General features: G+C 48.7%; 1 protein-coding gene and 1 pseudogene across 1 annotated transcript in view; both read right to left on the bottom strand.

Moving 5' to 3' along the window:
• Oprd1 (opioid receptor delta 1) overlaps positions 1-13,465 on the bottom strand; it is a 39,818-nt gene that overhangs the window by 1,511 nt on the left and 24,842 nt on the right. The window contains exon 2 of the mRNA XM_004642896.1: positions 2,419-2,768. Within this exon, the coding sequence (XP_004642953.1) occupies positions 2,419-2,768 (350 nt within the window). The remainder of the gene's footprint in view (positions 1-2,418; positions 2,769-13,465) is intronic.
• Positions 7,000-7,399, bottom strand: LOC101574199 (annotated as a pseudogene).

Genomic DNA, 13,465 nt, shown 5'->3' with positions numbered 1-13,465 from the left:
AAAAAAAAAAGAAAAGAAATTTGAGCCCAGCCTGGTAACTTAGTGACTTAGCAAGAACCTACCTTCAAATGGGCTAGGTATGCACTAGGGCTTGGATTCAACCCCCAGCACCGAGAAGGAGAAACGAACAGACATGATTCATCAGCAGACTCAGCCCCTGACTACTGTGTACGCTGGTCAAAGCACCCCTTCTTGAATTCAAGCTTTAAAGTGGTGGGACTAATAATACACCCCTAGGATTGCTGTGAGGACTGGCCTGGGGGCAGTAAGGCATTTAGCACAGCAAGGCTCAAGGGCTTGGTGCACACACAGGAAGAGGAGCAGAGATGTAGGGGAACTCAGGGGCCAAGGTTAAGCCAGCCTCCCTGGAGAGTGACAGATATCAGCCCAAATCAAGGACTTTTTAGCTAGAGGAGGTGATGCATGCTGTAATCCCAGCTAATTCGGAAGCTGATGAGGGAAAATCCAAGTTCAAGTCCAGTCTAGGCAGTTTAGCAAGACTCTGTCTCAAAGGAAAAAATAAAAAAGGAGGGGGATGTAGCTCAGTGGTAGAGCACCTCAGGGTTGGAACCCCAGAACTGGGGGAAAAAACAAAGACCTTTCTGATAGACTAGGAGGGCACCCAGGAGGGAATGAGGTCCCCATTTCTAGAATGAAAGCTTGGGCTGGACCAGCACTTTGGGGGATGTTGTAGGCTTCTCCTGCAAGACTGAGGCGGGCCGAGGGGACTCCCAAGATCTGGAGTCATACAGTGGGCTTAGAGCCTAGCATTGTGAGAAGCAGCTGGGAACCCACTGACAAGGTGGGTTCCAGGACATGAGGCTGAGTTGGAGACCTTTGTCCTACGGATGGCAGAACCAGGCCCAGAGAAGAATAGCACTTGCTTAAGGTCACACAGGAAAATGCATACAGAACAACCAATCTGTGCTGATAGCACAGTGTGCGTGTGTGTGTGTGTGTGTGTGTGTGTGTGTGTGTGTGAAAGAGAGAGAGCAAATGGGAGAGAGTGTGAGAGAGACCGAGACCCATCTGGTTCAGCCCCAGCAGGTTCAGCCCCAGCAGGGCTGCAGTCAATGATGTGGAAACCAAAGGCTGACAGCAAGGAACCAGGCCCTGCTGCTGAGTCAAGACCAACTGTTCAGAGGCTATATAAGGGCACAGAAACACTGCCCTTGTGAGGCTCAGAGGTGACTACGAAGCCTCCCATCAGGCCTATTCCCCTCTCCCACCCACACCATCAAGCCTCTGCAAACCTCCCCTGAAAGGACCAATAGGAACGACAGATCTGAGGGCAGGACCTCAGCTTGTAAGCCAGGCTCCACCCAATGCCATGCTCTGTGACACTGGTGAACCACATGGCCTCTCTGATTCTGTCTTCTCACAGTCAAAGTAGAGGTCCTTGCCTTTGTCTACCTCACAGGCTTAATCATTTAGCAGCTGCATCTACTGGGCCCTGGCAATGAGCTAGGCCTTTTCCTAAGTGTTTTACACATATCTTATTTAACCTTCTCTAGTGTGGCTCCAAGAAGGTCACTGGCTCCTCATGTGCTTGGTGCTCTAGACTACCTCTCCCACTTCCTCACATCAAGGCGGGACCATGGGACCAATTATCACTAGGAAGAGGTGGTCTATGATATTTAAAAGTGGTCATGAGGGGACTGGTGCTTTAGCTCAGTGGTGAATCTTTTTGCCTAGCATGAGCAAGGCCCTAGGTTTGATCCCCAGCACTGAAAAAAATAAAAGTAAAGAAAAAAATCAGCAGTAGTTGTGCATCCTCCCACTCCCTCTCCATGTTCATGCAGCTGGATGCCAGCAGTGGAAGGTTCAGGAACCGTCAGTCGGAGCCCGGGTCCCTAAATGACCACACTGCTTTCACAGTGGCTTGCGACAGGCATGAGAAATCAACCTCCACCATGTGAAGCTCCTGAGCTTTGAAGATTGTTACAGCTGCTAGAATAACAGATACAAGCAGTATCTGAAAATGATTACAGCCTTATTCCAAGGAAATGCAGCTTTCGTTCGCTAGGCTTCGTTTTCATCATCCCATCTGTGGTTTTCAAAGCCAGGTAAAAGGAAGCTTGAGGTGAGACTAGCCATCATTGGTCAGTGACACTTTTACCCTGCTGCCCCTCTGTTGAGCTGCCTATAGGTCAGTCAATGCATGGCCCTGGCCAGCCACATATGGGCACTCAGGCCAGCCACTCATAGTCCACTGACCACTTACATACTCATCTTCACGCAGTCTCCCACCCACATCCCCCACCACCAACCATTCCCATCCTTCTAGCTGACCCTGCACACTCCCAGGGGCTCTGTGAGTGCCTACCTCTACTTACCCTGGGAAGTATAAACCCAGAGAGGCCCATGTGCTGCCCCTTGTGCCCTGAGACCCAGGCCACCACCCTCTCACCCACTCACCCCGGGGGCTGGTCACAGCCATGACCATGATGGGGACACCAATACCCGAGGCCAGGACCCAGATGCAAATGTTGATCAGCCTGGCCTTGGCAGGTGTGCGGAAGTCCAGGGCCTTGACAGGATGGCAGACGGCAATGTAGCGGTCGACACTCATCATGGTGAGTGTGAAGATGCTGGTGAACATGTTGTAGTAGTCGATGGAGAGCACAGCTTTGCAGAGCAGCTCCCCGAAGGGCCACGTCTCCATCAGGTACTTGGCACTCTGGAAGGGCAGCGTGCTGGTGGCCAGCGCATCGGCCAAGGCCAGGTTGAAGATGTAGATGTTGGTTGCTGTCTTCAACTTAGTGTACCTTAGAAGGAAGTGCATGGGTAATTATTTCTCAGATTTCAGTTTCCACTGAACACAGGGGGTGCAGTGACTCACCAACGAAGGTCAAGGGACCATCTGATTCAACATCACTCCTGTCTACTACAACAGATGCAGAAGGATTTCTCTGGTTGTAGGTAACTTTGGCAGAAAGTATTTTAGGAAAAACCATATCTTCTGAGAGGTACTAAGCAATTTAGTTTGAGAAAGAACTGACCCTAGAGGAAAACAAGTTGGGGTTCTAATCCTGCCTCTACTATATATTGGCTGAGTGACTCTGGGCTAGTAGCTTGAGGTCTCTGAGACTCAGCAACTTTAACTCTCAAAAGAGGGCTAAGAGGCCAGGGAGTTATCTCAGTGTCAAAAAGGCATGTCTGGCAAGTGCAAAGTCCTGAGTTCAATCTCTGCGAGGGAAGGGAGAGGAAGAGGGAATGGGGAAGGGGGAATGGAGAAGGGGGAACAGGGAAGGGGGAAGGGGGAGGGAGAAGGGGGAGGGGAAAGGAGGAAGGGGGAAGGGGGAGGGGAAGGGAAGAAAGAAAGAGGGCTAATACTTGTACCAGCCTCTTGGGATGGTTGTGAAAATTTAATGAGATAATACAGAACTTAGCCCTGATCCCAGTGGTTGGTAAATGTGTAGAACAAGGGGTATAGCTCAGTGGGAGAGCACTTGCCTAGCAGGGGTGCTATGCTGGGTTTGATCCCAGCACTGCAAAAGAAAAAAATAAACCATGCAGGCCATTATAACTGTTTTTCCCCATCTGTGGAGAATGAAGCTGGGGGCTAGGCCAGAGTGGCCAGATTTTCCAACTTCTACCACTGGCTGGCCTTTTGGAAATAGGACTACTGGCCACATCTGAAAAAAGGGCTCTGCGGACAGCCAAAGACCCCCGGGGTGTCCTCTGCAACAGGCCAGGGCTCCTGGTCCTTGGCCCATCCAGACCTCCCCATCCCCACAAAACTGAACACCACCCTCAGAAGCCTCAACTCTTGCCTCTTCCTACCCCCAGAGGTGTGGGAAAGGTGTGTCACACAGAACCCCGGGGCAGGGGCCAGGTATCAATCCCCAGGTGTAAGACCAAATTCTACAGCCCACCCTCCTGGCAGCCCCCAGGCTCCATGCTGGCATGGCTGTCTCCACCACAGGGAGGCCTTGTTTGGCTGGCATTTACAGTATTTACAGTTATGGTCCCCTTTTGCAGCAGGGTCTGGGCCAGGCCCTGGGGAGCTGGGGAGGCTACCTTGCCTGGTTGACTCCACTGAAACTCAGATCCACTGGGGCTGAGCTAAGGACATTCTCCTGCCCTAGACTGATCTGAGAAACTCAGGGGTGGCTTCGCCACCTGAACAATTCCTCCCATTCCAGAACACGAAGAACCTTGGAAGACAGGGGAAGCAATTTATTGAGGTGGGGTCTGAGGGCTCCCTTTACAATTACCAGCAGAGCCTGCAAGAAACGCAGACTCCTGGAGCATCAGATCTGCTAAACTATAGATTATAAATCTCTAGAACTGGCCCAGGAATCTCCATCTTTAGCAAGCGAGTCTTACAAACTCTAGAAGCTGGAGAATCACTGCGCAGACTGAATCCCATACTGGGAGAGACTGGAAAACTGCAGCCCAGAAAGGCAGCACAACCCACCCAAGGTCACACAGCACAGGTGACCAACCAAGGCAAGAACTGGGACCTCCTGACTCCCCCTGTATTCTTTCTCTAGCCCAAGGGCAGTGTCACACTGCATGCTTCCCCCTACTTCCTTAGAGTCCCCTGATGCCACCTAGGAAGAGGGTATAGTACAGTACTTAATATTTTTGGGGCTGGAGAGATGGCTCAGTGGTCTAAAGCACCTACTTAGAACAAGCTTAGCAAAGCACAGGGACCGCGGTTCAATCCCCCAGCACCACATGCCAGCCAGCCCCGCCCCCTGGTGGGCTGAGCTGGCCACACACACACAATAAATAAATAAATAAATATTAAAAAAAAATATTTTTGAATGACTGCTGAACAATCTCACATCTGCTAAAGCTGTTTCTTCAAGAAGTCACAGAGCTTTTTTTGGCTTAAAACAAATGAACTCGCTCATTGTCCTCCATGGCCAGCATCTGTCCCACTCCCTCTCAAAATAGCTGCTATTTGCTTTGGGGCTCAGGAAGCAAAAAAGTTTTGCTGGGAGACAGCAGAATCGCAGGCCTCGGGAAGTCTGTCTTGCGCAAGTGAGCAGATCCCAGCTGTGTGGGAGGCGTCTCTAGCCCACAGCTGACTGTCTAATTTCTCTGCTCTTACGCAGAACAATTCGAGGTTGTTCTCTGCATGCTATTTTGATTTGTGAACGATCCTTCATCCCCAGAGGGGGCTGCGGAGGGGTGGGGGTGAGGCGGGAGCTGAAGCTTCTGAGGCTATGAGGCTGAGCCCAGTGGGGCTGAGCGGCTTAGCACGGGCTCCGCCAGGCAACGCCCTGACCCCCTCCCACTCTCCGGTTCCCTCTCTAGATGCCCCACCACATCCTGTGCAAATGGCACCTTCGACCTCTTTTCCAGCCCCAAGATGATCATGCTGCAATTCCTCCTGCACTCCCTCTGCTCCTACAAGCCGGCCCCAGCCACCTCTAGGTCCCTAACTCTTCCACATCTGCCCCTCAGCTAAAGCCCCCCCACCCCCATCTGATCCTTCTCTGAAGTCATGTCCAGCCCACCCCAGCTCAGGCCTTTTATACTTACTGCTCCCTCTACCTGGCACTGTCATCCATCGGGACTCTTAAAATGTCCCCTCCCATACCACCCTAGCCACAGTGCACCTCTCCCGGCCAGGGCCCTGTGGCTCCTTCAGCTGCCTCACTTGTTTGTGGGGGTGGTGGGATGGAACCCAAAGCCTCACACATGCACACATGGTAGGCAAACACCCTACCACTCTTTTTTTTTGGTACCAGGGATTGAACTCAGGACCTTGCACTTGCCAGGCAGGCACTTATTCTACTGAGCTATCTCCCTGGCCCCTTCTACCACTCAGCTATATCCTCCTATTCTTACATTTTAAGACAGAGCCTTGCTAAGTTATCTAGGCTGGCCTTGAATTTAAGATCCTCCTGCCTCAGCCTCTCAAGCAGCTGGGATTACAGGCCTGTGCTAACATACCTGGCTGCTTGACTTCTTATAGCATGAAGTACCCCTGCATGCTATCTCTGAAATAGCCATCTTCTTTTCTGTCTGTGGAGCTCTGTCACTCAAAGAAGCTCTCCGAAGTTAGCTGAATTGGTCCATTTTATTCCCAGCCACTTTTAGTGCAAATCACAGGCTTCTGTGGCCATGTTATAGGGATATCTTCCCCTATGACAGATGGCTTTCAGCTCTCACTAAGACCAGAGCCGCAGCCTCTCCCCCAGGTCCACTAGCTGTGGGACTTGGGAGCTCACTCTGAAAGGCAGAGCTGCTCAGGGCTGTGTTTGCAATCTTCCGTGGCTCCCCACTGCCATCAGATCCGCACACCTTTGGGTCACTTGCTTCCCTCCAACATCCCCATCTGTGGTTTCTCTGACATCCCATCCAGCATGTCCTCCCTCCTAAGAGACAGCCACTGTGATTGCCTGGGGGAGAACCTTCCAAACTACATGTATAAAGGCAGAAGGGTCTACAGGGTGTTCAGTCAGGGTCTCACTACTAGATTGTACTTGTAGTGATCCATCTGTTTACAGCCTCCCAAGAGCTGGGATTATAGGCATATACCACCACAGTCAGGCCCAGTCTCAATCACTGTTTTAGCAAGCCCCAGGGGGCGGGGCTGGCACAGCAGACCCAGGGATTGAACCCCTGGCCCCGTGCCTGCTTGTAGGCACTTTAATCCGCTGAGCTATTTGGGGTGTTTTTGGTTTTGGTTTTGTTTTGTTTTTTTTTTTTTTAATATTTATTTATTGTGTGTGTGTGTGGCCAGCTCAGCCCACCAGGGGTCAGGGCTGGCTGGCATGTGGTGCTGGGGGATCGAACTGCAGTCCCTGTGCTTTGCCAAGCTTGTTCCAAGTAGGTGCTTCAGACCACTGAGCCATCTCGCCAGCCCTGGTTTTGGTTTTGTTTTCACAAGAGAAGAGTTTTTGTTTTTGTTCACTTTGGGAAGGGAAATGGGGCCAAAGGGGCAGGAAATATGGGTAAAGAGCAGGGAGCAGATCCTGGGATGCCCAGGACAGGGAGTCTAGCCTGGGGACTTGTACTCAAGGAGGTCCCAGCAGCTCAATCCAACTTGAAGAAGGAGATGCAGATGTCTCCCACATTCAAGTAGCTCAGGTGGGAGTGGCCTGGCCTGTTGGGAAAGGTCAGCTGGAGTCCATCTGGCAGTGTCACCTTGAATTCATTGCTCTGAAAGGCCACAGTGAGTTTGACCTCTGATCTCTTGCTGAAGGACATGTGATCATCTCACTGCTCTTGTCCCCAGCTGCCACCGACCTTTGAGTTGCAGACAATGACAGATTCCTTGAACCGTGGGTTGAAGTGCAGGCTCAGGTCATCCGCTCGCTGGCCCAGGTTAATCGCAAAGTTATCAATGTCCTCTTCCATCTTGCCTTTGAGCTTCAGGGTCTGCCCCACCTTCATATCCAGATTCGTAATCTCAAATGTCACTGACATGGTGTGGTTCCGGTTCTCAAAGGCCTGAGCTCAGGGTCCTGATTCCAGGTGAGCTAATACCAGAATCCACTGAGCTATTTGGCTAGCCCTATAAAGGCAGATCTTTAGAAAATCTCTTTTCTGCCAGTGTAATACAGAACTTAAAAAGTCATCAAGGGGCTGGTGAGATGGCTCAGTGGTCTAAAGCACCTACTTAGAACAAGCTTAGCAAAGCACAGGGACTGTGGTTCAATCCCCCAGCACCACATGCCAGCCAGACCTGCCCCCTGGTGGGCTGAGCTGGCCACACACACACACACACACACAAATAAAAATAAATAAAAATTAAAAAAAAAAAAGTCATCAAGTACTAACAAAATGTCGCCCTTCTGCCCAGCTTTCCTCTCTCCTCTGCTTAGCTCCAAAGGACAACCATGGTTAATGTTTTTCATCTGGGGTGATTACCTTCATAATTCTAAAGAATATGTTTAAATGGCTATTTCTTTTTTTAATTTTTTAAAAATTTATGTATTTGGTATAGGGTCTCACTATGCAGCTTGGACTCATAGTGATCCTCTTGTTTTCAGCCTCCCCAGCACTGGGATTACAGGTGTGCGCCACCACACCCAGTTTCAGTGGCTGACTCAGCACGGGGCTGGCACAGCATACAGTACCAGGGATTGAACCCAGGCCCTTGTACTTGCCAGGCAGGCACTTAGACTGACGAGCTACCTTCCCCAACCCAAATGGCTTTTTTTTTTTATTTAGGTAATTTCAGGTAGACTTCTAATTTCAGGTAGTATTTGTGGAAGTTTGTATATGGTTTGCCAAGGGTATGCAGCAGCAGAGGCAAATAATTCCAAAGTCTCAGGGACTGTACACATTAAAGATTTACAGTGGACCATAGACTTACAAATTCAATTTGTTTAAGAGGATGGGTTGTAACTCAAGTTCATTGTAAGTCAAGACTATTTTTCCTATAAGAAATCATGGAAATTCCCATAATACATTCTGAATCTCCCAAAGCACCCCTTGACCAACATTTTCATAATAAAAAAGGGTAGTATAATGTATGTAATTCACCACAAACACCAATAATGTACCTAGTGTATTCACCAAAGAGTTATAAAATGTTCCTAGTTTACCAGAAACAATAATTTCATACTGAAATTGTCTAAGTTGACATGTCACCATCCAAGTTGACATCTTTGGCCTGCAGGAAGGCAGGATGAAATGCAAGGTGGATACTGCTGGAAGGAGAGTCCCCTTGCATAGGACATCAGGAATCTGGCTCTCTGGTGTCCTTTCCTCTCCTAGGGAGTCTGTAGCCCACTAGGACCTGCTTCTGGGTCACTAGGTCTCAACCTTTTCCAAACTGAACACTGGTCTAAGGTTCCTGTTTGTGTCTTTTCTTTTTTTGTTTGTTTGTTTTTGTTTTTTGTATTTTTTAGGGAAGAGTCTACAGGGTATTCAGGGTCTCACTACTAGATTGGACTCATAGTGATACGCCTGTTTACAGCCTCCTAAGAGCTGGGATTACAAATGCACACCACCACACCCAGTCTCAATTGCTGCCTCAGCATGACCTGGGGTCAGGGCTGGCACAGTAGGCCCAGGGATTGAACCCCTGGCCCCTGCACCTGCTTGGAGGGGCTTTAATTTGCTGAGCTATTTGGCCAGCCCTTGTGTCTTTTCTTTAACACTGTTCTTTTCAACTGTGATTGCTTTCTTTCCCTTCCCTTCCTTTCTTAGCTTCTTTACTAGCATTTGGGGAGCCGTTTGGACAGCAGCGATCGTAGCAATTACATATGGCACTGACCTAGATTGCATCCACAAACACGCGCATCTGTGTTCAGACTGATGCTTATGCACATGTATGCTTTTCCGGCATCAGGAGTCTTTGTTTACAACCTCACAAGCAGCCAGCATCAGAGCTATCACTCAAGACTTTGGTCGTAAGTCAAAGCTAAAATCCTGGCCCTATCCCAAGTCGTTCAAACACGGAGCCGGTTGTTACTTGAGGGTCCACTGTATTTCCCAATCCTGCAGAATCTGTTCAACACTGTCAGGGTTTCACATCTCAGGCTGCTACACTCGTAAGGCTCTGTCATCCTAATCCAAGGCCTCCCAGATCACCATGGAGGGAGGATCGTCTAAGCACACACCCAGCAGCAATCCATTACCTCCTTTGAAGCATAATGGCCTGATACAATCAGGCCCCACCTACCTGCACAGGTTTACAAACACAGCTCTCTATGTGCCCAGAAGCAGGGAAAACCAGATATTCTTGAACACTGGGAATGTCGGTCCTCTGGTATGGTAGGTGAAGACTAACTCTTTCCCATCATTCTGTTCTTTCTATCCTCCCTACAGAGATTTTTTTTCACATTTTTTAAAGTTTAAATCATGGAAAAACTATAAATTGTGATTTAGGGTGAGCCAGGCATTGTGATTTGTAGCTGTGGTCCCAGCTACCTAGGAGACTGGATTACTTGGGCCCAGCAGCTGGCCTCCATCTTCTTTTTTTTCTTTTTGGTGGAACCAGGGATTAAACTCAGGCCCTTGCACTTGCCAGGGAAGCACTTATTCCACTGAGCTATCTCCCCTGCCCTGGCCTCCATCTTAAAGAAAAAAAATCAGAATTTACATTTGCCCTCCTCTCTCTTTAATAACTAAGTCTTACTATGTGGCTCCAGTTTCATCCTGAACTCATGGCTTCAAGCAATCCTCCCCTCTCAGCCCCCAGGCATCAAAGGCACCACCATGCCCAGCTCGCTTTGCTTCTCCCTCTCCCTTTTCTGGGTTTACATTCTTTTGGCTTTGTAGCTATTTCTCCACCTGAGTCAAAGCATACAGTTACATTTTTATTTGTCTCCTTTTTTTCACTGGCTTAGGTCTGTGTTCATCTGGCTGAATCTCCTTACACACACCAATAGACCCATAAAATGCCTTTTCCATGCCGTCACACCACCTATCCATCCTTTTTTTTCCTTTTCATTTATTTGTTAAGAGTCTCACTATGCAGCTCAGACTTGTAGTGATCCTCCTGTCTCCAGCCTCCCCAGCACTGAGATTACAGGCATGCACCACCACACTCAGTCTTGGTGGCCTGTTTAGTGCACCTGGTGATGGGGCCAGCACAGCCTGGGGTGCCAGGAATCGAACCCCAGTCTTTGCACCTGCCTAAGTAAGCACTTAGTGGGCTGAGCTATCTCACCAGCCCTTTTGCTTTCGTAGTTATATACCTCCTGGGCCCTTCATCCTCCTCCTTTCACCTGAGACTGATTGCTATTTAGACCCAACTCAGTGCTTTATCTCTGTTAGAGCACCTGGTTCTTGCCTCCAAAGTCTCCCTCTATCTTGGTTTATGCCCTCATTTTGGCGGTGCGTTCTCTGGTCACTTTCTGAGAATGGGCACATAGGAAGCTAGTTTTGTTCACTTTCTTGTCTGAGAATATCTTTATTCTATCTTCACTTCCAATTTATTTGGCTGCATATCCATCAGAATTTGAAGGTTTTTTTTTTTTTTAATTCCACTGTTGGTACCGCAGTATCTGAAATCATTTTAAGTCCTGACAATTTGTATGTAATTTTGTCTTCTCACTGTGTAGCACAGGATGGCCTTGAACTCACAGCAACTCTCTTGCCTTGGCCTCCCAAATGCTGAGGTTACAGGCATGTGTCACCACATCAGGCTTCACATCCTTCCTCTAATAATTTCTTTCCTTTGGCATTTCCTGGGATTCCTGGCAAACACTGGTGAGATATTAGGCCTCCAGGATTGAGCCTTTAATTTTCTTATATTGTCTTTCTGTTATAGCCTCTGGGAAATTTCCTTTTCATTATCTTTCATCTCTTCTATTGATTTTTTAAAAATTATTTTGACTCTTGTGTTTTATTTTCCCACTGCACGTTCTTCTTCTCCCATTTATTGGTTTTTATATAGATCTTATTTCAGGGACACAGTATCTTTTAATTCTCTGAGGACACTAATCATTTTCATTCCATATTTCCTTCTGCTCCCTGCATTGTCTACTTGCTTCAAACATCTTGGCTTGTTTATCTGTCTGCTTCAGGCTGCTTCCTTTATCCTGGAGACTCCATTCGAGTACATGGTGAGAGGACAGCAGAGGCATGAAATTCTAAACATCTAACTGGCAGCCACAAGCATGTGAGTGCGGGCCCTGCCCTAGCTGGTGGCCCTCAGCATAAAGGGCTGAGCGATGATCTAGCTTCAACCCCGAGGTCACATAAGTATCAGTTCTGGGGCTTCTCCTCTCCCCACTGGGCTGCACAGTCTTGGCACCAGGATTCCTGTAACAGAGTTGGAGAAGGGTCCTGGTGTCCCCTCATTTTGTATTTGATATTTCGCTCTGACCCTTTCTGTGTCTGCCAGCCCTGAGTCCAGAGGTCCTCTAGGCTCACTTCACTGGGCAGAAGAGAGTGCTGTCTTGCAGCAGACAGTGATCAATCACTCAGCTATGTAGGGGCAGGGGCTGGGACAGGGTACAGGGTCACCCCGCTCTATTGACAATCGGTCTGCTGCCCCTATTTTCAGCTCCACACTTCGCCCCTGCTCAGCTTGCTACTCCTCTGCCAATCGCTTTTCTTCTTCTAAGATATGTGTTAATCTCTTTTGGAAAATGTAAACTGAGGAAGAGAATTTCCAAGACTAGATGACTAGGAAGAAGCAGAGCTGGTTTTTAACTCAGACTGGTACCCACACCTGATGGCCACTTTGCCATGCTGACACCGGGACTGGTTTCCCTCCTTCTCCCACCTCCATAGTGAAAGCATGGCCTCGTTGTAAACTGAACTCTGTCCACTTATTCAACAGGTTTGGTTTTGTTTTTTCTGGTACCAGGAATTGAACTCAGGACCTTGTACTTGCGAGGCAGGCACTTATGCCACTGAGCTATCTTCCCCGCTCATCAATAGGCTTTTACTGAGCACCTGATATGTGTCGGGCACTGAGAAAGGGATCGAAGAGTGATGGTGACAGTCTGATCGCTTAGGATTTATGGTTGGGGAGGAAGGCGGATGTTAACTAAACTGCTGCATGAATTCATATCCAGTTGCCCATGATTTTCTGTTTTCGTGGTACTGGGGATTCCCACGGAGCTGTGTATAGCCCCAACCCTTTTTACTTTTTATTTTGAGACAGGGTCTGACTAAGTCAATAAATTGTCTATGTTGGGCTCAAACTCATGATCTTCCGGTTGGAATTACAAGCCTGTACCTTCAGGTCCAGCATTTTGTTTTTATTATTTATTTATTTGGTATAGGGTCTCGCTGTGCAGCTTGGACTCATAGTGATCCTCTTATCTCAGCCTCCCCAGCCCTGGGATTACAGGCATGTACCATCATGCCCAGTTTTGATGGCTGGCACAGTGTGGGGCTGGCATGGCATGTAGTACTAGGCCATCTGCTTTTTTTTTTTTTTTTGCAGACCGGGTATTGAACTCAGGCCCTTGCGCTTGCCAGAGAAGCGCTTATTCCACTGAGCCATCTCCTCAGCCCCTGAGCCATCTCCCCAGCCCTGGCATGTAGTACTAGGGATTGAACCTGAGTCCTTGTGCTTGCCAGGCAGGGGCTTAGACCACCAAGCTATCTCCCCAGCCCTATTTTGTTTTGTTTTGTGACAGGATCTTGTTAAGTCACAAAGTGACTCAGGCTAGATCTGCCCATTATTACTATTCTGCCAGGATCAATAAGAACTACCTATCCAGTAATAAGATACAAACAACTCAATAAAAAATGAGTGAAAATACTGGGCATGATGGTGCCTGTAATCCCAGCACTGGGGAGGCTGAGGCAGGAGGGTTGCTGAAAGTTTGAGGGCAGCTTGGGCTACATAGTGAATTCAAAGGACCAGCAAGATAGCTAAGTGGACTAAGTGTTTGCTTACGCAAGTGCAGGGGCCAGGGTTTGATCCCTGACACAGCATGCCACACTGGCCCTGCCCCTGGGTGTGCTGAGCCAGTGATGGAGTCCAGGTGTGGTGGCACACACCTGTAATCCCAGCACTAGGGAGGCAGAAAACAGGAGGATCACTATGAGTCTAAGCTGCATAATGAGACGCTATACACACATA

Source organism: Octodon degus, unplaced genomic scaffold, assembly GCF_000260255.1.
Source record: "Octodon degus isolate 3935 unplaced genomic scaffold, OctDeg1.0 scaffold00163, whole genome shotgun sequence".
Taxonomy (NCBI): Eukaryota; Metazoa; Chordata; class Mammalia; order Rodentia; family Octodontidae; genus Octodon; species Octodon degus.
This window is presented reverse-complemented; position numbering and strand designations above follow the sequence as displayed.